The 25,280-nt window shown below is 36.8% G+C and overlaps 3 protein-coding genes and 1 long non-coding RNA gene across 12 annotated transcripts in view; 2 read left to right on the top strand and 2 right to left on the bottom strand.

Annotated features, from left to right (window-relative positions):
* The window catches only part of LOC126628159 (malate dehydrogenase [NADP], chloroplastic-like), an 82,290-nt gene that overhangs the window by 43,684 nt on the left and 13,326 nt on the right, over positions 1–25,280 (top strand). The gene's annotated exons all lie outside the window — the stretch shown is intronic.
* Positions 4,230–8,046, bottom strand: LOC126628172 (uncharacterized). The gene is made up of 5 exons (XR_007625303.1): positions 7,669–8,046; positions 6,353–6,419; positions 6,163–6,229; positions 5,372–5,416; positions 4,230–4,275 (listed from the first exon to the last, which is right to left on the bottom strand). It is a non-coding gene; the product is annotated as an uncharacterized LOC126628172 (long non-coding RNA).
* Positions 14,034–18,795, top strand: LOC126628151 (disease resistance protein RUN1-like). Of its 3 annotated transcripts, none has more exons than XM_050297739.1 (6): positions 14,034–14,748; positions 15,072–16,167; positions 16,256–16,555; positions 16,682–17,524; positions 17,617–18,304; positions 18,381–18,795. In XM_050297739.1, exons 1-6 carry the CDS (start codon positions 14,237–14,239, stop codon positions 18,524–18,526), a joined length of 3,585 nt encoding a protein of 1,194 aa, XP_050153696.1. In that variant the 5' UTR covers positions 14,034–14,236; the 3' UTR covers positions 18,527–18,795. The 3 variants fall into 3 exon arrangements, with proteins under 3 accessions (XP_050153696.1, XP_050153697.1, XP_050153699.1); XM_050297740.1 differs by having other exon boundaries at positions 14,036–14,748; positions 17,617–18,252; positions 18,359–18,795; XM_050297742.1 differs by having other exon boundaries at positions 14,037–14,748; positions 17,617–18,247; positions 18,357–18,795.
* Positions 18,538–24,340, bottom strand: LOC126628165 (uncharacterized). Of its 6 annotated transcripts, XM_050297759.1 has the most exons (9): positions 23,096–24,333; positions 22,434–22,556; positions 21,389–21,488; positions 21,122–21,245; positions 20,536–20,638; positions 20,333–20,428; positions 20,135–20,167; positions 19,451–19,641; positions 18,689–19,041 (listed from the first exon to the last, which is right to left on the bottom strand). In XM_050297759.1, exons 4-9 carry the CDS (start codon positions 21,187–21,189, stop codon positions 19,014–19,016), a joined length of 519 nt encoding a protein of 172 aa, XP_050153716.1. In that variant the 5' UTR covers positions 21,190–21,245; positions 21,389–21,488; positions 22,434–22,556; positions 23,096–24,333; the 3' UTR covers positions 18,689–19,013. The 6 variants fall into 6 exon arrangements, 3 of the variants coding, with proteins under 3 accessions (XP_050153719.1, XP_050153716.1, XP_050153717.1); XR_007625278.1 differs by lacking the exons at positions 18,689–19,041; positions 23,096–24,333 and adding an exon at positions 18,538–18,660 and having other exon boundaries at positions 19,552–19,641; positions 20,135–20,172; positions 22,434–23,089; XM_050297762.1 differs by lacking the exons at positions 18,689–19,041; positions 23,096–24,333 and adding an exon at positions 18,538–18,660 and having other exon boundaries at positions 19,552–19,641; positions 22,434–23,089.

Below are 25,280 nucleotides of genomic sequence, written 5' to 3'. Positions count from 1 at the left end.
GGTAATTTCTGATCATTGCCCTATCCAGCTAGAATCCAACAAGGTGAAATGGGGGCCAAGTCCTTTTAGATTCGAAAACATGTGGCTACAACATCCAGAGTTCAAGAACAAGTTCAATCTATGGTGGCAATCTGAGCAGGTGGAGGGATGGGAGGGTTACAAGTTTATGATCAAGTTAAAAGCCATAAAAAAAAAGGTGCAAAGATGGAGTAAGGAGAGTTTCGGGGAAGTCGAGAAAGACTTTAAAGAAGCTGAGGCTAGCTTAGAGGAGTTAGATAGGAGAGAGGGGATGGAAGGGCTAGATGTTGATGCTAGAAGAAAGAGGGAAGAACTACTCTTCCGTATGGGAGATTTGGCTTACAAGGAAGAAGTGAAATGGAGGCAAAGAAGTAAAGTGGAATGGGCAAAGGAAGGGGACGGTAATACTAAATTTTTCCATCGAGTTGCAAGCGGGAGAAGGAAGAGAAACTATATAGAAAGGTTGGAATCGGAGGTTGGGGGAGTGATAGAGGATGCGAACGAGATAGAAGATCATATAGTCAAGTTCTTCAAGTCCTTGTTTAGTAGCAACGAAGAGGCATGTTGGGGCTTGGAAGGTATCAATTGGGCTCCAATAAGCGAACTTGAGGCGAATTGGATTGAGAGGCCTTTTGAGGTAGCCGAAGTTCAAAGAGCAGTTTTTGATTGTGGAAAGGATAAATCGCCAGGACCGGATGGCTATTCTTTGCAAATGATTCAACAATGTTGGGATATCTTGAAGGCGAACATTATGAAGATTATGGAGGAGTTCTACGAGACAGGGATAATAAATGCGGTGACAAATGAAACTTTTATTTGTCTAATTCCGAAGAAGTCAGATTCTATGAAAGTGACGGATTTCAGGCCCATAAGTCTTGTGACTGGGTTATATAAAATTATGGCGAAAACCTTGGCCTCAAGATTAAAGGAGGTCTTGGGCAGCACAATTTCTCAAAATCAAGGAGCGTTTGTTAAGGATCGACAAATATTGGATGCTGTCCTTATCGCAAATGAAGTGGTAGAAGAGGTCAGGCAGAAGAAAGAGGAGGGATTGGTGCTCAAAATAGATTTTGAAAAAGCGTATGATCATGTAGAGTGGAGATTTTTGGACGAAGTCTTACAAAGAAAAAGCTTTGGCAACAGATGGAGGAAATGGATGCAGGGATGCTTAAGTTCCGCAAATTTTTCTGTTTTGATTAACGGGAGGCCTAGGGGAAAATTTCAAGCTTCAAGAGGTTTGAGACAAGGTGATCCACTGTCACCTTTTCTTTTTACATTAGTAGTCGATGTTTTGAGTAGGTTAATGGAGAAGGCTCAAGAAAATCATCTCATCAAAGGGTTATGTATTGGGCAAGAAAAGGTGGAGATTTCTCATCTTCAATTTGCAGATGATACCATTTTTTTCTTGGCGGAAGATGAGGGAGGTTGGAACAATCTATTAGAGCTGCTCAAATTATTCTGTTCTGTTTCAGGGTTGAAAATCAACAAAGCTAAGTGTTATTTGGCTGGAATAAATTCAGATTGTGAGAAATTAAATAGGTTGGCAGATTCTTGGGGTTGTGAGGTAGGTAGCTGGCCTATAAAGTATTTGGGACTCCCTCTTGGGGGTAGGCCAAGAGCACTCAAGTTTTGGGATCCAGTGGTAGATAAGATGGAAAAAAGACTTCAAAGTTGGAAGAAGGCCTTCTTATCCAGAGGAGGTAGATTAACTCTGATTCAATCTGTTTTGGGAAGCTTGCCGACCTACTACATGTCTCTGTTCAAAATGCCTTGCGGGGTGATTGGACGCCTAGAAAAACTAATGAAAGGATTTTTGTGGGAAGGTGTGGAGGAAGGAAAGAAAAACAACCTGGTAAAATGGGAGATAGTTATTAAAAGTAAAGAGGAAGGAGGTTTAGGGGTGGGGAATTTGAGGAATCGGAATGAAGCATTACTTGCTAAGTGGTTGTGGAGATTCCCAAAGGAACCTCATTCTCTCTGGCACAAAGTGATAAGAAGCAAATATGGGCTACAGGATAACGGATGGAACGCATTTCCTCCGATAAGGGGTTCAAGCCGTAGCCCATGGAAAGATATATCGATTGGTTCCCAATTGTTTCTTCACTGCTGTAAGTTCGAGGTGGGCAACGGGGAGAGGGTGAGGTTTTGGGAGGATGGGTGGTTAGATGGAGGACCATTGAAAGAGCAATTTCCTAGATTATTCTTGCTATCGAGGAAGCACAATCAGAACATTTCAAGCTTTGTAGATCTTTCTACCAATTCTTTAAGTTGGAATTTTGATTTCAGGAGAAATTTGAATGAGGCGGAGATAGAAGAGGCGGCTAGATTATTACAGAAAGTGGAAGAGGTCCGATTGTCTCAATCAAGAATGGATAACAGAAGGTGGAAAATGGAAGCATCAGGATTGTTCACATGCAAATCCTATTGTTCCTTCTTGAGTAACAATGGGATGATGCAATACTTCCAACCCCATTCACAGATTTGGAAATCCAAAGTTCCTCCGAAGGTTAAGATTCTTGTATGGCTGGCGGCCAAAGGGAAGCTCAACACTTGTGACCAAATTCAAAGGAGAAGCCCTTTTATTTGCTTATCCCCACAATGGTGCAGTTTGTGCAAAGCAAAGGAGGAGAGTGTAAACCACATTTTTCTCCATTGCTCTTACACGATTCAGCTGTGGTGGAAACTGTTTCAGGAGGTTAGAGCTAGTTGGGTCATTCCAAAGGGTTGTTTCGAGCTTCTAAGCACCAAGTTTCAGGCCCTAGGAAGTGGGAGGAAAGCTAAAGCTTTGTGGGGTTGTCTGGTCTCGGCAGTTTTTTGGAACATTTGGCTGGAGCGTAACAAAAGAATTTTTGAGGATTATACAGGTGTGGGGGTAGAAGTACTTTGGGGAAGAGTAAAATATTGGGCAGCCCTTTGGGCTTCAGTCTCAAATGTTTTTAATAACTACTCTATTTCTCAATTACTGTGGGATTTGTTAGCAGCAGTAAAGTGAGTTAGGTCTAGCTAATGTTGCTGTAGCCAAATCCTAGTGAGAGTTTTTTCTTGTTTCTTGTTAATGGTGGATTTCTTATCCACTCCAGTGTATTTCTCTTTTCTTCTATAAAATGTTTTGTTTCTTCAAAAAAAAAAAAAAAAAAAAAAAAAAAAAAAAACAAAATTTAAGTGAATGGCCCTGTAACTAAGGTTATTGAACATGATTAACTATCCGCAACCCTCAACCATGTAACCTAAATCAAATTGGTTTCACACATACCAATAGAAAATCAAATTGGTTATGACATACTTCCAAAAGTATATAAACGATATAATATAGGTTAGAATCGTTGAATATTAATCTACAGTGAAGGAAGCTGTTAAAACATATATGCTTAGGTAAATGATTTTCAGGCACCCTTAATTTTTCTTGCCACTGGACTGAGCCAAAAAAATGAGAGTGAAGGGCTAAATCACTTCCAGTTAGTCTTCTTATTAGGCTGTGACCAATCTACAGTACATGTAACATCATATTTGAAATCGAATTAACAGAGTTGAATCCTATTTGGATCACCAAATCTATGTTTTGATTCACAATCGATTAACATCATATTTGGATAGATCAAAGTTAATTTAAAACCTAGAGAATATTAAAATATAATGAATGAGTAACCTCATTCTTATTATATTTTTCGATTTTAATTAAACTACCACTACAGAAAACCATAAATAATATAAAGATCGAATGATATGTTATATTAAGTCATACTATATCAACTTAAGACTGAATTAGCCTTGATTTATATAGATCCATTTATAATCGGATTATCAAATTGAGATCCTAGCAATTGCATATTCTTCATTCATGGTTCTATAAAAATGGGTATATACTAAGTTGGAATCACTACAGCAAACAGAAGAAAAGAAAGAAAAAAAACAGAGAATGCAGCATTTTCTCATATTTTCGAATCAATTCTAAACCCTAAAATCGTTACGGCTAGACCTTTTATTCACACCTCAGTCGTTGCTGTATCCCTACATATATGAATCCAATTTCATTCAAGAAACAATGCAGAGGATAAAATCGAAAAAGAAGTATGTCCCCATCATTAGTTGTCTCGTTTATTCTTTGCAAACTAATCACATATTTAAAATCTAAGTACAAAAGCTTTCCAAAAAAAAATGGTGTATAACTAATTAGGCTTTTGAACATGTAATCAGTGTGCAGAATTGTATACCTAAAGATGGGAATGCAGTGTATTATTCCTCCCAGAATCAGGGTTCCTGAAATTTCCAAAGAAAGTAAATCCGTTAGGAAATCCGAGAAATTGGAGGACCAAATCTCATTAAATTTGAGTTAAATGAGCTAACGTACACCAATTAAATGAAATAGTAAACAGATTTCAAATCTATGAAATGTAATGGTTCAAATCCAACCAAATCTAATCCTTCACCCTAATGCTTTTAATCCCAAATCTAATGGTTGAAATCCAACCAAACCTAATCTTTAAACCTATTCAAATTAAAACTATATGGCAATTGGCAAATTGGCAGATCAGAGTTGAGTGGAAACTGGTTGACTTGACTACTAAGTGAGTGATCAGTTTAAAACTCATCACATTTTCTCAAATGCATTCTCCTTGGTCTTGGGATGGCGCAAAAACGAAACCACCACCCCACCACCTCCACATCCACCTCCACACCCACCTCTACACTCACACAGAGTTGCTAACACAACCCAACCCAACCCAACCCATGTGGCAGACACATTTCAGACTCCCAATTTATTCACTCATAACTTCATAATTCAAATTAACAATGAGAAACCGAAGATGGTTACATCCTTGGCCTTCACAAATTTTGGTTAGAACTATAACATTGTTTCAATTTTTAAAAATTGATAACTGCAACCAACAGAGCAGATAGTATTAAGATCGAAAACGTATTCCGGAAACCGTGGGGAAACTGTAAAAGCTAAAAAAACCGTGATGGTGGAACGGATTAAATTTGTGAGAGTGCAACAAACAAAGGGTATATCTCAGAAGGGTTTAACTGATGACCAGTTATTTATAGTTGATAATGTTTTGAATTATCAGCCGGATAAAGCTGTTAAAATGTATTTTGGAATCAGTCTTCTGACAGCATGTTCATCCACGCTGGTCATTTTTAACTGCCTTTTATTTAGAATTATGTTTCAGTGTAGTTTTGTTGGCACGAATTTTTTTTACATTACACCAACTTAGGATGTAACAATCACACATTCTACTGCTATCGTGCTCATACATAGTCAAAGGATGGCATAATTAGATAGCTACATATAATCCTGATTTGCACAAAAAAAATGTAAGAACAGTAATTAAACCAGTGTTAAATAATATACCTCAAAAGTCAAAGGGGCAAGTTTTCCGGCTAACGGTCCAACTTTCTGAAAATCGCAAACAAAGCAAATCGATTAGCACTAACTCACAGAACAGCAATGAAAATAATAGCTCAGAGACAGTGGCAAACTTTAATTACCACTGACCATACGTTGGTGAAACAGAGATCCTAGCAAAGCTACACCAATTAGTAATACACTACAGCCATTAGTTCCAGGTTCTGTAAGTATTATCAGTACAATGGTGTGCATTTATGTAATGAGTGTGTTTACTATGTGGCATTCATGCTTAACTGATAGATGATACAACATTCATACTAAATGATATGTTTTGAAATAGAACATTAGAACATTTCTAATCACGACATATGTGATGTAGGTTTACTGCATCAATATGCCTTATAAATTGTAATTTTGGCAGTTTTTAAACATGGACTAAATCTCCGTGTTTGAAATCTCACACTTTAGCTGATTGGAGCCTAAGCTTTACAACTATGTTATCTTTTCTTTGTTTTGTGGTTTCATGCCTAAAAAACCCAACTAATGCAGTAGGGCTGCTAAATATGTACATACATTTATACACAGACATACAACAAATTTTGATAACCACAATCGAGGCAACAAAAGGCACAAAATTCAATGCCTTAAGTAGAAAAAGTTAAGTGTGGTTGTCAAACCCATTCATAAAGATGTAGTCAAGTATGCATAATCAATCATTGTTGTATCAACAAAAAATTAGAAGGAAAAAAATTCTAATGACTGAAACAGATGATTGTGAAAGGTTTAGCATATACCTGCTGCTAGGAAATCGAGATTCAAATGGATGGGACTCTGTTTCTGAAAAAAGTGCATATACTTGAGCTGCAAGGATACATCATATAGCAAAAAATTAGAAGGAAAAAGAGTTTGTATTGAAACATAGTAAAGAGATTTGTATTAGAAATTATTTTGTATAAAGAAAATTTAAAATGGATAGACAAATACCTCACTAATGGTCTGTTTTGTGGCTGCTGTGTGAATGGATAGTTTGATCTGTATGGTTGTGTTGGATCTACATGCATATCAAGAATCAAATCAAAAGTGTATTTCAGAAATATATAAGAAACCAAGAAATGAAATAACAACCTAGCAACATATGGATATTCGAATGATGTGAAATGGAAAAGGAACCTGAAGTTGATTTGTTGAGAAGCAAGCAGTAGTAAAAGTATGAAGAAACACAAAAATGAAAACAGTGCAACCCCTTTGTTTATAAAGACAAAAATATCACCCTAACAGTGAACTAAACAGTGAGCTAAACAGCCTACACACCCTAATTTAAAAATAATAAACTTAAAAAGGAGTCTTAATTTTGTTTACTCATAAGCTTTTTTGTGGTTTATTGGTTCATACTTTTTTAGATCCTCATTGCTTTTTTCTTGTATATGTTCATGGCTTCGAAAATTTTAATTGATACTTCTGTACATATGTTCGACAGAATCAACAACCACATAATTATTTATGGTGATATTTTTCTTTCTGCACGAACAATTGCGGTTTTCTGCTTTTATCTCTGCTGTTTGACTTACTAAGCAGGTGTTGCTATTGTTTGTTTGCAGACTCCAGAGAAAGTTTGCAATAAAAATTTAAGGACTTGAGATATATAATGAGAATGTCAGTGAGTTGCTGAATGCATAATCTGTTGGTAATTTAAAGTTTCTGGATGATCCAGAGGTATTGCCTTTCTAAAATTACTATATGCAATGGAGCACTACAAATAAATGTACATTATCGTTATTAAGACATTGGATTAGGTAGTAGGATAAGTTTGGACATTCAACTAACCTAGAGGTGAACTAAACAACCTACAAATGACTAAGAGGAAACCCTAATAGTTAGCTAACCAATATAAAATATCTATGAGAGCATTAATGATAGAAAAAATATCTATGACAATTTAATAAATGCAATGGCAAAGCAAACAGTGAACAACAATTTAAAACAATAAGCTGAAATCGAGTTAACCCTACGGTGACCTAAACAATCTACAAAGATCTATGAAAGTTTAATGAAGGAATACAAAATCTGTAACAATTGCTAAACAGAAAAATGATGAATCAAACAAAAATTTATCAAGAAACAAATAAATTAATTCACAGCAAGGCCTAATTTACAAAAATTGAAACCTAATCCTACCACCCAACCGAAAAAAATATTAAAATGCATTGCAATTTGAATGAAAGAACCAAATATCAATGGAAATTTTAACAAAGCAAATGGCAAATTACACACTAAACAATTAAGGAAATACAGTGCATTACCTTTTGAATGAAGGGAGAAAGCTGAAAACCCACACCCTGCCATTCCTCCCTCACCCATCCCGTCCTCACCGACTCTGTGTGTAACCTCTGAACCCTGAACAATGCACACACGCATGCTTTCCGTTCTGCATATCTCTCTCTGTTCATTCCTCTGTCTAAAATCGCAGAAAATCCCATAGACCCTGCACCAAACCCGTAGCTCCCATCTCTCACCAATCTGTCAGTCTCTCTGTTTCCATCTGCAGAATGGCAAAGAGAATAGGAGGGGTGGAAGAGTCGTGCGTGAGAGAAGAGGAGAGAGGGAAGATTGGTGGTCCGATGTTTAGTTTTGATTTTATCGGGAACGGGTACGCAGAGAGACTCTGTTTTTCTGGTTTGTTTGCTGTGGGTGGAAATAGGAGTTAAAGCATGACTGGCAGTTTTGTAAATAAAGAGACAATCCATTTAAAGTAGCCGAGTGGCAGTGTTGCAAATAAACTGAAATGTGGTCCAAATCACTATTCATATGAATAGTGCCAATTTCCCTTCTACTTTAGACTAAAGTAATTCCTCCGGAGGCATAAATACGAGTTTGGAGAACCTTTAGACTCGTATTTAGACTCAAATATAAAATTTGAGTCCAAATTTTTTGGTACATCAGAGATGCTTAGTGTGCTCGAAATATAAGGCGGTCAAGATTGAATTGAGAAATGAACGCGAAATGAACGATCAAGATTGAATTGAGAAAATACTATTTTTATTTACTTTCCAATCTAATGGATAAAGTCTGATTACCCAGTAATTCGAATTATTGAAGATTTACCTATATCGGACTACCCAGTAATTCAAACTAATGAAGATTTACCGACAAAATGAGACATATTAATCTTGTCGTCCTTGGAGTACTCGTAAAAATTTCTAAGGTAGTGCTATCAAACACCAATTTTTACTTTTCACACATCCCTCTCAATTTTTGGACATCAGATAAAATGAGTTGAAAAATAAAAATGGTAAAAAATTAATAAGGGTGTGTAAGAAGTAAAAATTGGTGTGTGAACATTTTCCAATTTCTAATGATTTAACTCTTTGATTTGGACCATGAGATAAGCCCGTGGTCTTCTTCAAGGTAATGGAGTGACGCATGAGGATCGTGTAAAAGATTGAAAATGAAGAAACGAGAGAGTATCAAATGATTGAGAGAAGTCAGTGTCTGGTTAGGATAACGATCTTTTATATTGACAAATCTTTCCAAGCAACACCCCATAAATTTGAGCGGAAGTGACTATAAATTCTTGACCATCATGTCACCAAGCAATCAAAATTCGTTATTTTAAATGGAGTTGCACAGAAAATTCAGGTGATTGTAGAGAGATGTCTCAAAATAATCTGAAAGATTTAAGAATACACATGTGGTGGAATTAATTTTCTCATTTCAAATTGAGACAATTGTGATGTTGAAGGTTGGTAACGGACAAAAGGGAAAAGGAGGAGAGGCCGATGGGCACGTCGACGACTCAATGCACAATAAAGAGAAAGATCGGTTGTGTTCAATTCCAATCAATTTTTGTTAGAATTGACATTTTCTTAAAGTTCCTAACTTTATGTGCAACTTTCTGACAGAACTTGAGCGAAGATTATGGAAGCAAATTTTCGCCGTCTCTTCCTTTGACAAAAATGTACCTGCAGAATAATAATGTCTAAGATTAAGGCCAAAAATCTCACGCTTCCACGATGAATGAGGGGGATTTTGGCCGAAGAATCTCCGATGCCAAAGTTAAAATTATAAAATGAATGTATTTAGGAGTTTGTGGGTAGCAAATGAGTTAGCATTTTAGTGGGATGCAAGGGGTATTTATAGGAGGGTGTCCAGCCCTTTGGGTGGAGAGTGGCTGGCCATATATGGTGGTAATTAAAGAACAATTGCAAAATATTATGTGAAATAATATCTTGCAATTAACATGGCAATTATTCCTAAGGGATGAAGAGTTGATTGTTGCTTATAATCAAGTAATCCACTTCTAGAAGATCGTCGATAAGCTTGAACCCCAAGTGTTGAAACTCCAAGGTGTGTTGAAGATCAACGAAATTCTGAAGAAGGAAGTTGATGAGTTGCAGCGCATCCGTGTTGGTCTACTCGGGGCTTTGCTCGTTCAAGGTCAGGCCGATTTTAGTCTAAGTTTATCTCTCGTGCTCTCGATTACAAAAATACCAAGCATTTTAGAGACGTCCACTCAGGTATGTTCGTCAATGCATATGCATTAGCACACCACCGAGTGCATTAGAATATGGTTTTCAATTTTGGGTGTTGCATGCATTAAAGTAGTTTGTGTGGTTTTGGTTATTGCTGTCGCTGAGCATGAGTGGTTTTCTGTAGCTGCTGAGATTTATATTGTAAGCAGAATTCATATAGCAGCTTTCATATACGGCACATGGAAGTCGGCAGTACTGCATTTAGAAAGAGAAAGTTATATTTTCTTCACTCTTTATTCAAAACTTATATGTTGCATGTTCTGGGTTTTAACGTGAGTCGGCATAGAGTTTTTATTTGAGAAAAATCAATTTTGTGTCCATGTGTTTTCAAAGAGAATATTTTAGTTTTTAATCACTAATTTTTCCTCGTGTTTCAATTAGAAATTAATTATGAAAATATGCCTTGTGATTTTTGTAATTGGTTGATTTTAAAAAATTATTACCATTTCATACAATTTGTATGATCGCATTAGTATCTTGCAAAGTTCGAGGAGACAGTGATTGACGACTGCGTTAGTGTCGTGCCATTTCCACTTGAAAGCTGAAGAGAGATCGGGTAGCAAAGCGCGGTGAAAAAAATTGCCGACTCATATGTGGGTCTAGTTGATGAGTTTTGTAAGTATTTCTATACTCATTTCTCTTAGTGTTTGTTCTGACTTAAGAGTTTGGAGATTTTCTCAGTAGTGGGTTTTACCTCGTTAAATCCTACATCATGTGTACACATGTTATTTGTCTTTTTAATTGCAAATGTGTAGGATAAACTTCCACTTATTTTCTTGTAGTGAACTCTATTTTAGACATTCATCAACATATAGAGTTTACGACAGAGGACTTTGCAACTATATTACAGTGCATTGTTTAATTTGTAAAGCTCTAATTTATCCTAATTGTAAAATATAATCTGTGCAAGACATTTAAAAAATGGAAGTGTCTTTCAACAGTTTGGATGTCATGTATGGCCATATCCTTTATTTCCACCATCCTTATGGGGAGATATTGTCTATATCTCACAAACCCGTAACATGGCAATCGTCTATAAGAAAAGTAAAGTATGTTTTGAAATCGTGGCAAATATTGATTGAGTAATGACGCCTTTAAAAGTAAATTTTGGTTATCTAAAGGAATCTCTCATTAAATAAAGTAACGAATAATTAACAAAAGTAACAGTACACCAAGTTGGACCTTTCCCAACGTTGAAATGAAATATGAAAGTAGACCAAGTTGCTATTATTCATTTTTTTTTTAACAAACGATATTATTTACACTGTTACACTAAGAAGAGGGAGTGGGCTAAACCTCACAATGAGCTAGCAATAATATGATTCAAATTCACATTTGACAAGAATCAAATTTAAGACATCTCACTTACAAGTGAAAAAGAATATTATTAGACTATAATATTAAATGACATTATTCATCCAATTTTAAATAATGAATAATCAAGAAAAAAATTGCACGGGCTCCCCCTCTCGTTACTGGAATTGGATCCCCTCCTGAACAACACACAAAGGTCGTTGGATTTTGATCCAACAGCTACAATTATTATAACTTTTAGAAGATTCCATATTTGTAGTCGTTGGATCAAAATCTAACGATCCTTATGTGTTGGTCAAAAGGCTCCTGAACTTACGTGTTGCTCTCCTGAGGCTCAGAGGATCCAATTCCCTCGTGACTTACCACTAGTGGCCATCAAGGAAGAAAATATCAATAATATCGGCGAAATATCACCGATATTATCATTTTTTTGGAGATCCAAAATTTTTTTAACTATCCAAATAATTTTCGTCAAAATATCACAATATTATCGATAATATCAATAATATCACAATATTTTCAATATTATCGCGACATAATACTAAAATATACTTAAATATGTTGAGAAAACTCAACACATACTTCATTTGATCATAGCCCAAAGGCCGAACAAGCTTGGATTTTCTAGCAGGGGGATGTGGGTTTTATAGGAAAATTTGCTTGCTCACTGCCCTCACATGGGCGATGTGGGACTCGCCCAATTGGAGAGAAAATCAGAATTTTCGGTCGAAAATTTACACCCACTTTAAACAGTCATAACTTTGTCAAAACTCAACGAAATCAAGCAACACAAAAACGAAAGTTGTAGCCCTCTAAGAGACGAAGAGAATGGTACCTCACACGACGTCTGAATCGTCGTGGTTTGGCCGGAAAATTCCTCGAAAGTCACTGAGGTCGCCGGAAACTGGGTAAGATTCAAATGAGTATAACTTTTTCAATACTCAACGAAATTGAGTGAAACAAAAAGGAAAGTTGTACTACTCGACGAGACGAAGAGATTGATACCTTGAACGCCGGCCAACTCGCCGTGGTTTGGCCGGAAATTGTCTCAAAAGCCACTGAGGTCGCCGGAAACTGGGTAAGATTCAAATGAGTATAACTTTTTCAATAAGCAACGAAATTGAGTGAAACAAAAAGGAAAGTTGTAGCCCTCGAAGAGACGAAGAGAATGGTACCTCACACGACGTCTGACTCGTTTTTTTTTGGCCGGAAATTGCCTCTAAAGCCACTGAGGTCGCCGGAAACTGGGTAAGATTCAAATGAGTATAACTTTTTCAATACTCAACGAAATTGAGTGAAACAAAAAGGAAAGTTGTACTACTCGACGAGACGAAGAGATTGTTACCTTGCACGCCGGCCAAAATTCAATTGACACACTCCTGGCTTCCAAAATTCAATTCTTTTACTTTATATAAACTTGAAAAAACATAATCGGCATCCAAATTAAAGTTTAGTCTTATTCAATGTATTGATTTTCAATCGTTAATTGATATACTATAATTTGTAACTTCAACGCCTAGACGCATGCTTATGTGTAAGAAATTTAAAGTGTCAAATTCGGCACATTATTCTTCATCATTTTATTCACTTCCTTTTTTTTTTTTTTAATATCCTAAATAAAACCTCCAAATATTGTACTAATTAATTATATATAAATGATTATGGTGTGTTTAAACTTCTTTCATTAATTACTACATATTTTCTACACTCACAATGTTTGCCAGCTCGCTATATAATCAACTTAAATCAGTTAAATTCATCATGCAATGCATTTCCTTCCAATTTTTTGTGATAAACTAATAGATAATTGACTAAATAAACATCCTACAAAGTTTCATTAAAAATTTCCAAGTTTTTCTTACAATTTCCGTGGTTTCAATGTAATTTTTATCGATATCGATATTATCCCGATATTTCCATCGATATTTCCGTGTTTTCGGACTACCGATATTTCCGATATTACCGATATTTTCTTCCTTGGCCATCACTTCCTTGAGCAAAAGACATCTTTCCAATTGCTTGACCAAAACACGCATTGACTTGGCTGTCTGTCCATCCATAACAGGTCCACATCTCAACCCAAATATAATAGGGAAAAGGAGAAAAGGAGAAGGGAAAAGAAGAAAAGCAGAAAAGAAGGGATAAGGGGAAGGAAGCTTAGGAGAGTAGAGGAAAAGAGGGAAAAGAGGGAAAAGCATAAAAACAAAAAATAAAAAAGGAAAGTCATCTTTATCATTATGTCTACTAACGGAAAAGAGCAAAATGTTTCCAACTTCCCTTGTTTCTTACATTGTAAATTGTATTTCGTATAATGAGAAATCAGTATTCTTATTTCGAGAACGTAGACATAACTTGCCGAATTTCGTAATTATACAATAAATCTATAACTATATAACAATTCGATCAACCACCTTAAGTTCAACCATATGTACCTAGATTCAGGTTTTTCTAAACTTTCCTTATGAAATTACCTGAACATTACAAGTGCCACATTATTATGCGGTTCTATCAAATTTTAATTTTTGTCTCATTACCTCATCATCTTTAGGACATTCAATATTGCAGTTGAATATATAAACCTTCTAGATGGTGATATTGGAAACACTAGTTGGTAATGGTATGTTGATTGGTAGAAATGGTTCCAACAATTCAAGAACGAGAAATGAGTATGGAGCAACGATCAAAGTGTGTAGTATTTTATCACAAAACATTTTTGTGCAACTAGAAGTGCATTTTATCACAAAAAGGTGAGCAACGATTAATATAATTGTAATTTAGAAAATAACATATAAAACAAGAAGTAATATTTTCTTTTTCTTTTCATCTCTACCACTAGTGGCCGACCATGACTTAAAGAAACACTTTTTGGGTCAATGCATGGGAACGAACGACCCATTTTATAATTGCTTGTTAATTTTCCTGGAAGTAGATGAGAATGACCTAATTAAATATCTCCCTTGCACAGAGACATTTGCATTGCACCTAACAAAGACCAGTTTTTTTGGTTGTCCGCCGATCCACATCAATGGCTCTTGTGAGAACAACTCAAGGAGCTTCCTCTGATTCCAACACTCGTCGGGGTTATCATTACGACGTGTTCTTGAGCTTTAGAGGTGAAGACACTCGCAAGACGTTTACCGACCACCTCTACACAGCTTTGATAAGCGCAGGATATCGCACATTTCGAGACGACGATGAACTCGAGACTGGAGAAGATATCAAGTCGGTACTGAAGCAAGCAATCCAAATGTCCCGAACTTCTGTCATTGTGTTTTCGAAAGATTACGCATCATCCAGATGGTGCCTTAACGAGCTTGTCGAGATCGTTGACCACAAGAGGGCCAGCTCGGACCATGTGGTTATACCGGTCTTCTACGATGTTGATCCGTCCCATGTGAGGAAGCAGACGGGAAGCATTGCCGAGGCATTTGCTAGACACCGGAAAACTGAACCCCCCGACATGATGGAGAGATGGCGGAAGGCACTTGCAGAGGTTGCAGATCTAGCTGGGAAGGTTTTACAAAATCAAGCTTATGGGTAACTATCATTTTCTTCTTTTGTCTTCCCTTTGTTGTTGTTGTTGTTGAACAGTCCAATAAAATCACAAAATATTGATTTACTCAACACAAATGTTCATATGACTTAAAGGCAAATTGCTCCAGTAACAATTCCATTTACGGTCAAATAAGTTGTCATGATCTGTACCATGTAGCTGCATGGAATAGCTGTTAAGAATTATTGATCGAACCTTAGTATAATTTTCTCTTGTGAATTCCATGATGATCAGACTTCGTATAATTGATTGATATCGAGTGCACGACATGTTTGATTCATCTTTCATTTTATTTGCAAATTCTTAGGTACGAGTCGAAGTTTATCAAAGATATTGTTAAAGTGATTCGTGATAAGCTAAGTCGCACACACTTGAGCGTTGAATCAAAACTGGTTGGAATCCATTCTCGAGTCGACCACATCAATTTATGGTTACAAGATCCCTCACATGATGTTGGTATACTTGTTGTTTATGGGCTGCCTGGAATAGGGAAGACAACCATTGCAAAATGTGTTTACAATTCAAACTTTAAAAGTTTTGAAGGAAGCAGCTATGTTGAAAGTATCAGAGAAACTGCAAGTCATCCAGACGGCTTAGTTCAAATACAAAAGCAAATTCTTTATGATATTTTAAATGGGAAAAAAGAGAAAATACACAATGCTAGTGAGGGAATAATTAAGATTGGAAGAGCCATAAGCTTTAGAAGAGTTCTTCTTGTTCTTGATGATGTGGACCATATGGACCAATTAGATGCAGTACTGAGAATGAAAGATCAGTTTTATCCTGGAAGTAAAATAATCATAACAACTAGGCGTAAAAGGTTGCTAAAGGCACATGAAGGTATTACGGTGCATGAAGTTGGACCTTTGGGTTTCAATGAATCATTGGAGCTCTTAAGCCAGCATGCTTTTGGCCAGGATCATCCCCTTGAAGGTTATGAGAAATATTCTAAAGAAGTCGTGCAACACAGCGGAAGACTTCCATTAGCTCTCAAAGTTTTGGGTTCTTCTCTTTTCGGGGAACCTAAGCATGTATGGAAAAGTACATTGGAGAAGTTAGAAGTTATTCCAAATGGTGAAATCATGAATAAATTGAGAATAAGCTACGACTCTTTACAGGATGACCATGACCAGAAATTATTCCTTCATATTGCTTGTTTCTTTATTGGAAAGGATGAAGATTACATTGTCAGAATACTAGATGGATGTGATTTCAAGACAATCTGTGGCATTCAAAATCTCAGAGATAGGTGCTTGGTGACAATTGATAGGGACAAGTTGTCTATGCATGACGTGATTCGTGACATGGGACGGGAAATTGTTCGCCGAGAATCATATGAGCCTAGGAATCGTAGTAGATTGTGGCGCTCTAAGGATTCTTGCGAAGTATTGAGAGAAAAGAATGTAAGAAATGTTCATTGTATGTGTGTGTGTGTGTGTTTCTTTTTCTCTTGTGCTAATTAACCAATTGTTTTTCTGATTTCTTTTATAGGGTACGCAAGCAATTGAAGGTCTTATGCTGGGCATGCATGAACTGCTTACAAACAGTCCCATAAACTCAAACGAGAATGTCTTGGGAACCAATTCATTTGCAAGGATGCACAAACTGAAACTTCTCTGTCTTAGACATGTACGACTGGACGGATGTTATGCAGAACTTCCGACAGGGTTAAGATGGTTGTGCTGGCTCGAATTTCCTTTGGATTCAATTCCTGTTGATTTTTCTTTGGAGAAATTGGTAGTTCTTGAAATGCAATATAGCAACCTGAGACAACTCTGCAAAAGAGCAAACGTATGTTACTCTACACTTTTCAATTTCTTTTCCTTCTTTCTTTAGGTTTTAATTCTTTAATTAATTTCATATGTTGGAATCAACTCCTAGTTATTTTTTTGTTTGTTTATTTTTATTTGTTTCCAGTTTCTTCCATCGTTGAAGATCCTTGATGTCAGTCATTCTCATGGCCTTAGTGAAATCATTGACTTCTCACTTTGCCCCAAACTAGAGGAATTGATTCTTGTGGATTGCACCAGCCTGATTGATGTTCATGAATCCATTGGAAGCCTGGAGAGACTCGTGTACTTGAATATGAAGGATTGCAAGAATCTTAGGATGCTTCCGAAGAACATGTGCATGCTTAAATCACTTGAAACACTCATTTTATCTGGTTGCTCAAATCTTGATGAGTTTCCAGTGGAGATGATGAAGAAGATGGAGTCTCTAGAGGTTCTTGCAACAGATGGAATTCCATTAGGGCCAGAAAGAAGTTCAATTATCTTGAGTTCTTTTCCATGCTCTTTAGTAGAATTAAGTCTGAAGGGGTGCAATCTTTCTGATGATGTCTTTCCCACGGATTTAAGTAATCTATCCTACTTGCGAAGACTACATTTAGATGAGAATCCAATTTGCAGTCTGCCAGTTTTCATCAAAGGTTTGAGAAGGCTTGATCATCTATCTTTCCGAAATTGTAATAGGCTCGAATTGCTTGTGGGGTTGCCGAAAGTACACCAAAGTACAAATATAGAGGGATGCATATCATTAAGAAAAATAAAATATCTTCCCCGTGAGCAACGGTCTAGAATGTACGCGGCGCGTGACAACTACAATCTAGTTGAGTGGGAGCATTTTTACAAGTTAGAGCCTATTGATAGAGTTGATGTGGAAATAATCAAACTTTTGGGCTTGTGCAACTTGGAATCCATGCCAGCTATTCGAATGTTTAATCCACACAGAAGCAGGGATCCAAAGGAGGTCCCCGTCCAGGTGCGCCTCTCTTTCTCTCTCTCATAAGTCTTAAATATACATTGGGAAAAAAATGACTGAGTAATGTTGTGATGACTGTGGCAAATACATAGGGACTGCATCAATATGGTATATTCAGCACATTTTTTGCTGGGAATGAGGTTCCAGGCCGGTTCAGCTATAAAAATACCAAGTCCTCGATATCTTTTATAGTCCCTTTACTACTTGCTAGTCACAGAATTCGAGGCTTGAACATCTTTGCTACCTATGCAAAGGAGGAGAATCCTAATAATGACAGTTATGATTTTTCTATTATAATGACTAAAGTGAGTAACAAGAGCAAGGGTCTGAAGTGGATCTATATCCCATTATCATATGGTATCCCAGGTGACGGAGAAGATATGATATGGTTGAGCCATTGGAAGATGGAGAACGAAACAATATTACAATGTGGAGATCAAGTGGTGGTTTCCGTACTGGCCGAACCAAATAAGTTGTTTCGGATGAAGGAGCTTGGTGTCGAGCTTGTGCAAGAACACCAGAATAATATGATGATAAGTACCCAACACAACACCAAATCAAATCCTAATTACCCATTTGTCATCGGTGGAGATTTGTCCATGTGGGAGCATATACCAGGAATATACTTCCTTGGTTGCATTAAAGAAGTTGTTGAAAACACTAATATCTTTCCGCGGAGATTTTTAAATAGCCTCATCATGGACACTGATGAAGAAGACACAGGTATGCTATGTCGTTGTATTGCAATGAATTATACTCCATCCAAACACTTCCAAGTCCATCTGTATTCAATTCAAAAACATTAATTTTATGTTATTTGTATGTTTTTCAGACAAAGAAGAGCAAGAGGATGAACCTGATTACACAATTGGAAGGACGAGGGATGCAAGTGACAATTGCGGCCCCGGAGGCTGGAAAGTGCTCCTCACAGCTGCCGGCTTATTTTTCACGCTTGCCCTAGTAGTTCGGTCCTCCATCTCCCAGAAAAAGAAGCGACAATAGTCCAGCCATCCATGAGTTTGTAATTTTACTTGATACAGACATCTTTGGATTCCCTCCTTGTTTTCAAGATGTTTTCTGCCTTAAAAACTTCAGGTTCACAGCTAAGCGCTTAACCGCTTGAGATATAAAAGCCCCTAGCAATTAGATATCGAAGTTCAAATATGTTCAACATCATCAAATATTGCATTGCTCAAATGTGTTCAACATCATCAAATACTGAAATACATCCAGCATTAGCGATGCTATTTCGGCACCGTGTAAAGCAAAAACATCCTATTTGCTTATAAATGTCAAAGTTACAGATCTTAATTTTCATTTACAACAAAATCAAGCTTCTTAAAGACTCGACTCCCACTGAAAAATTGTGTAAATAAGAATAACAGATACAAGATTGAATAATATATCAAATAAATAAACAGCAGACAATTTCTTAGGGTCAGGAAGCATTAGGAGTATACAGTTGGCTCAGCCTTGCATCGCTACTACACTACGGAGCTGGTTTCTGCTTCTTCAACCTGAATTATTAGGGTCAGGAAGCATTAGGAGGAACAGCTCTCTCTGAGGCAGATAATCAAATAGTGCAAAATTAGAATAAAAAAACAATAGAAGTTCAGGATTGATGAGGTTCCAAGCCCACTATAAGCTGCTGAGACAATGCAGTGTCATTGACTACAATAGACGCAGATACAGATTGTCTGAATGAAACTCCCCTCATGACTCAGGCTTAGTTATTTAAAGTTGGTTAGACGAGTCCAAATTGTTTGAAAATCATTAAGAATTTCAAAAGCCACAATTTTTAAATGCAATCTGATTGCATGTGTTTTGAACTACAGGAAATATTATAGATTGGGTAAAACGTATTTGTATATCGCATTCAAATGCAATCATTCATGTATGAAGTATGAGATGCCCTAATAGTTTTACCAGAAGATGATGGGTCGTCTGGTATAACTCAAAGTCATCCAAAAGTTCAGGGTCTCCATCAACTTCTGCACCAGCAGCATGAGATGCCCTAATAGTTTTACTAGAAGATGATGGGTCGTCTGGTATAACTCAAAGTCATCCAAAAGTTCAGGGTCTCCATCAACTTCTGCACCAGCAGCAGACTGTGTCACCTATCAAAGTGAGAATAAAATTACTCAATTTGTGCAAATAGAAATATAACTTTTATAACACATCAACAAGGTAATTAAAGCGGACCTCACATGCTGCACATCGAAGTGGCAAACAAATCAAAATTTTAAATAAAAGATTGGATTAAAGCTAATGGTGCATGAAGAGTACTGGAACACTCACAGCCCTCGCACACTGGTTGCATGATTTATTCTTATAGCAATAAAAGGCACAAATTCGTCAAGCCACATCGGGGCCATCCAAAGAGAAAATTGAAGCAAACACCACAAACAACCCAAAATTTGCTCAAATGTCGTATCAAATTAATTATAAACAGCATCCATCCCAAACAATGAATTTGTACCTCATTTGGGAGTTAAAATAGCACATGGGAAAATTGTAAATTTCATGGGACATTTAATTCCAATGAATTTATAAATGGGTCCTCGGATTAGTATAGAATTATAGTTAACCACAATTATAGGCAATCAGTACCTTTCCCTTTGCAGTGTTCTCCCCCACAGGAACGGAACCTGCACATCAATAACTCGTGTTTAAATTACTAAATGTTAAAAACCAATCTTGTTAGATGTTAAAAATATGAAGCACAAATGTATCTGAGCATGCGCGTGAGACCTTGGGAACTGTGAAATTTTCATTTTTTCAATTTAGATATAAGAGTTAATGTCTTACAGTGCCAAATACAGCAACTGCTAATTTCCACATCTGCATCTGCCCAACCATTCTGCTTGGGTCTTTTATATAAGAAGCAACTTGTTCACTAATATTCTGCAATTGGAAAAAGAAAAAATGAATTCCTAGTGATATCTGGCAAAGCATGGCACAAGTCAGTCATAGGGAAAGGCATGTTTACAAGTTCAATTATAGAACCAGACCCGATTAAAAGCATGCAGCTCGCTTTTAATATCAGCAGCGCCTGTGGTAACCTCCGTCTTCCTCTGCCATTTGTCTATCAATTTGTTTCTGAAAGTAGCTATTCTACAAGATACAACGTGACAGGCCTTAGTTAGACCAAGTAACCCGCATGGAAATGCACACACTAATGAAAAGTTGAACATAGTAGAATAGATTCCTAAAATTCATGCAAGATCGGAGCATGAAAGAATTTATACAGAACTACCCAAGAGTATACTGAAAGTAAACATACGGCAACATAGATTTTTACAAGTATAATGTACAAATGAATTTCATGGTTCTCTGCCGGCCCCTTTAGATAACAAACTAATTTAATTTAGTACCTAATGGAATTTAAAGGTCAAAAAACTGTCGTCTGGTATATTTCATATTGAACAGTTGAGACAAACTTAATAACATAATAGTCTGATGTATTAACTGATAAGAACTATGTATTGAAATATAACAAAAGTTAGACACTAAGGTATTGAAATACAACAATAATAGTAAGGTACTTGAATCCACCATTTACAAGAATTTTAAACAATAAAAAAAAAAAAGTCGTACCCAGTGCACAAGGCTCCCGCTTTACGCAGGATCTGGGAGAGGTGAATGTCGGCTAGCCTTACCCCCATTTATGGAGAGGCTGCTCCCAAGTCTCGAACCCATTCCAAAGTTCTTTTTGCTGCTCCTAATGGATCAGCGAAGTATGGCATGAACAATAATGTTAAACAATATTTCAGTTATATAGATAGGCTTCAATACAACAAGAGCATATCTAGATAGTAGAATATGATTCCTCTTTTCAGAATATCCAAATTATGATCTGAGTACCTCGACAGCAACTAAGAAATCCGTGACCAATCCTCATCACCATCACCATCACTGTTAATGTTCTTAGATGACTGTGACTTCTTAGATTGTCCAGATTCACCTACAGAACAGAATATGTATTAGGAGAAGCAATACATGAACATATGCATATGAAGTTAATGAAAATGCAAACAGTACACACTAGGACAGCCAATTAGACCATGGTAGCCCAAAAGCCCTTTTTTTTTTTTAAGCTTAATCAGGCTAAGGCTTATATGAGATCAAGCAGGATTGATTTGTGCTGACATCCTTGGGCAGATTTGAAATCTGGCTTCATTTTGGCTATCCTCAGATCAGAAAACAAGACTCAACTGATTTACCTTCTATGCCAACATTATGCTTTTGACAACAACAACAATTACCTACCTCTAGAGTGGTTATTTAATTGATGTTTCCTTGAAAGCTGTAATCAAAATACAAAGTGTCTAATTTTTGTTGATCTACTCTGAACTTCCCACCTGATACGCGTAAACCATCACATATTTGGACTGGCTTGTTTTCAATAACCTAATCATTAAAATTCTAAATAAGAAAAACTTCCTACTTTTTCTAAAAAAGAACATTTCAGACTCCAGTTTATTTAGGCAGGACTGAGGAGATAAAGATGAGTATTTTCTTCCTTGACCAACCAAATAATGGAAGAGAAGGAATTTCTCCCCTTCTTTTTCCCCTCCGTGCAGACTACACACGCCATTCAGAAAGGAAGAAATCTCATTAGTGCATTGTCAACTCGATAGCAATCCACATATTTAATTCCTCTTGTAGCCATATCTTCTAACCCAACCCAACCCAAATTCTATGCAGTTTATTTAATAATGCAATCATCTTCCAAGAATAAGGTCCAAATATGTGACCCTTCCATCCTGGATGTCTATATTTCTATCAAATAGAACAATTTGCAATAACACTATGTTTGCTAGTACTTAACATAAATACTTACACCAACAACAACAACAATAAAAGATTGGCACAGAAAGCATAGGTCCGTAAAACACGTAGTACTTACCACATGCAATGAATGACACCCTCAGAAGCTGATGCTTCTAGGTTATCATATACGTAACCGCAAACTTGGTTTCTTCAACGAGTGAAGCGAAGTCCCTCCTCGAAAGAGGGACTAGCGGAAGGGCTTCGGTATCGGTAAAGAAAGAAAGAAAAGGTAAGAGAAATACCTCATCCGAAACATATAGGCAATAGTTACACTAAAACAACAATTAATTGAAACCATTGAAGGGGAAAAAAAAGCAAAAGTGGATAAAAACTTAGAATTCAACAAAGATTGTGTTTCCAATCTGAATACATATAAAGTCCAGCACAAAATAAAATCCATGTCTCCTTTAGCACTAAAGCTCAGTTCATGTGGATTTTGGAAAAAAAAAAAGGTCCAAAACTTAACAATCCAGATTAGGGAAACAATTAAACTGTAAAATTAACAACAATTAAATAAGGGTAAATTCTATAAAACTACCTCAAATATTGAGACAACCAGAGTTTCATTCTTCATCTTTAAAAAATGTTAATGTCATATCTCATTTACGAATTTGTTATAATTTCATACATTTCATCAGTTGATTTGTCAATTATTACTTTAAATAGTGACGTGACTTAAAAAATTTAATTAAATATTAAAAACTAAAATCATTTAATATTTTTTTGTATGGGACCCACCCCTAACCCACCCACGCTGCAACAAGGAGATGGATTGTCTGCCCCGACCTTGACAGCTCTCCCTCTCTCCCTTTCTCCTTGACAGCTTCGGAGAATGGCGGATCAGCGGTGGGCAATGGAGTAGGAGAAGGAAGTGGGTCGGAGCTTGCGGGTAGATCCGAGAAAGGAGGATGCCTTTGGGGGGAGCAGCAGGGAGGGCTTGTCATTGCATCTGGGGCTGCTGGCGGTGGTATTGAGCTGGGGGGGCTGGGCCAAGTTGGTGGCGGATGAGAAGGACATCGCTGCCCCCTGCTTTCACTGCTTCCGTCTTTTTGGCAAGTGAGAAAATTTGAGGAGATAGAAAGGAAGGAGGGGGGAGGACGGAATGATGAGAGATTGAGGGAGAGAGTGTAAGAGGAGAATAAGGGGCAGAGCAAACAAAGGTTAGTGGGGTGGGTCCCCCATACAAAAAAAATATTAAATGATTTTATTTTTTTTAGTTTTTAATATTTAATTAATTTTTTTAAGTCACGTCACTATTTAACGGAACAATTAACAGACCAACTAACGGACGATATGAAATTGTAATAAATTTGTAGATGAGGTATGACATTGACATTTTTTTAAAAATGAGGTATGAAACTGTGACTAATCCAATAGTTGAGGTAATTTTATATAATTTACCAATTAAACAAATTAACAAACTGAAAACCCACAAAAAAAAAAACAACTGACCTTAAAACAAAGAACAAACAAATAGAACAAAGAGATGAATCCCTTAAAACCTGACCTAACGTACTAAAAAATTCGAAAATCTAAGCTAACAGTAAAGAATCCAATTAAAAAAACGAACTTATCTTTGGAAATCTAGGCATGCAACGCAAGATCCGACACACACCACCCTCAGTTGCCTCTGTTCATGACCCATACCTCTCTCCCTGAAATCTTGACGACCCATATGGTTTTCTCTGACCATCCCCACTCTCTCACTTGTGAAATCCATTTGCAACAACAGCGCTGAGACCTCTACCCCTCATCTTCGCTCTATTTCCATTTCTCTCTCTATATCTCTCTCCCTCTCTCTCTCAACCTCCATCCCCCAAACCCTCATTGAATGACAACAAACGCAAACCTACCAGCTACCCCCTAATTCGCTCAAAACCGAGAGGACAAAATTACCTTTCCTAATACATCATCCCCACCATCGGATTGTAATCTTCGATGGGCAGAACTGTAATTAAATCGTTGCGAGCCTGACTGAGGGTCGGGCAACTTACCAAAAACCAACAGAAGGCTATTGAAGAGAAAAAGGGAGCCCAAACCCCAGCCCAACACATATTTGGTGGCAGCATTGTGTAAATAAAGCAAAATCAAAGGGCAAAATTTTGACTGTAGCTAAGCTACAATCAAATTACTCCTCAACCTTAAAATAGATAATGAGGGGGTTTTGAACTTAAGATGCAGCCGTGAAGTAGTAGGCCGCTCTAGTCATTTTGAACTTGGGTGCAGCGAGAGGAGTATATTGCTCTAGTCAACTTAGCTAAGACTTAGTAACCTAAACAAGATATCGATCATGTGGTTTTCCAGATTGTCATGGCATTCGTCTGCAGTTTGAATCCATAACCAAGTAGTTTTCAGGTTTCAACTAGCATTATAAATTTAAGGGAGATGTTAAAAAGTCGTTGCAGTCTCTTATATTGAAATTGTTTAATCTTGCGTAGCGAATTGATAATAATAGCTTTGTAACCAACTTAAACTACGAATATTTTGTATTCCTTGTTTTCTTTTTGGGAAAAAATAATATGATTTTTTTTTTAACAAACAATATGATAATTTACTCTAAATTATAGCGAGTGGAGAAAGTTTGAGCTCTAGAAGCAATGAGTTAAAGAAGAGAAAGACATCATCCAATAAGGCAATCCATTGCTCGTATGTATATATAAGAGCTCAAGCACTAAACAGTTAGTACTAATATATTAATTCAATTGACATTTAACATAATAAGAATAGTTTGTCACAGGGGAGGACTTCCCCTCGGAAAGAGACCCTCTTAAGATCTCTCCTTCCAAAGCTCAAGGATCAAGTGATCCGGGCCTTTGAAATTTGATCAAACGGCTAATAATTATTATAACTTTTAAAAGTTTTTACTAACTTCTCAGTTTTTGGCTGTTAGATCAAATTTCAAAGGCCTGGATCACTTGATCCT

The sequence above is a fragment of the Malus sylvestris genome, chromosome 7, assembly GCF_916048215.2.
Source record: "Malus sylvestris chromosome 7, drMalSylv7.2, whole genome shotgun sequence".
NCBI classification, from domain to species: domain Eukaryota; kingdom Viridiplantae; phylum Streptophyta; class Magnoliopsida; order Rosales; family Rosaceae; genus Malus; species Malus sylvestris.
The sequence above is the reverse complement of the archived record's forward strand: the minus strand, read 5'-3'. Positions and strand labels throughout refer to the sequence as shown.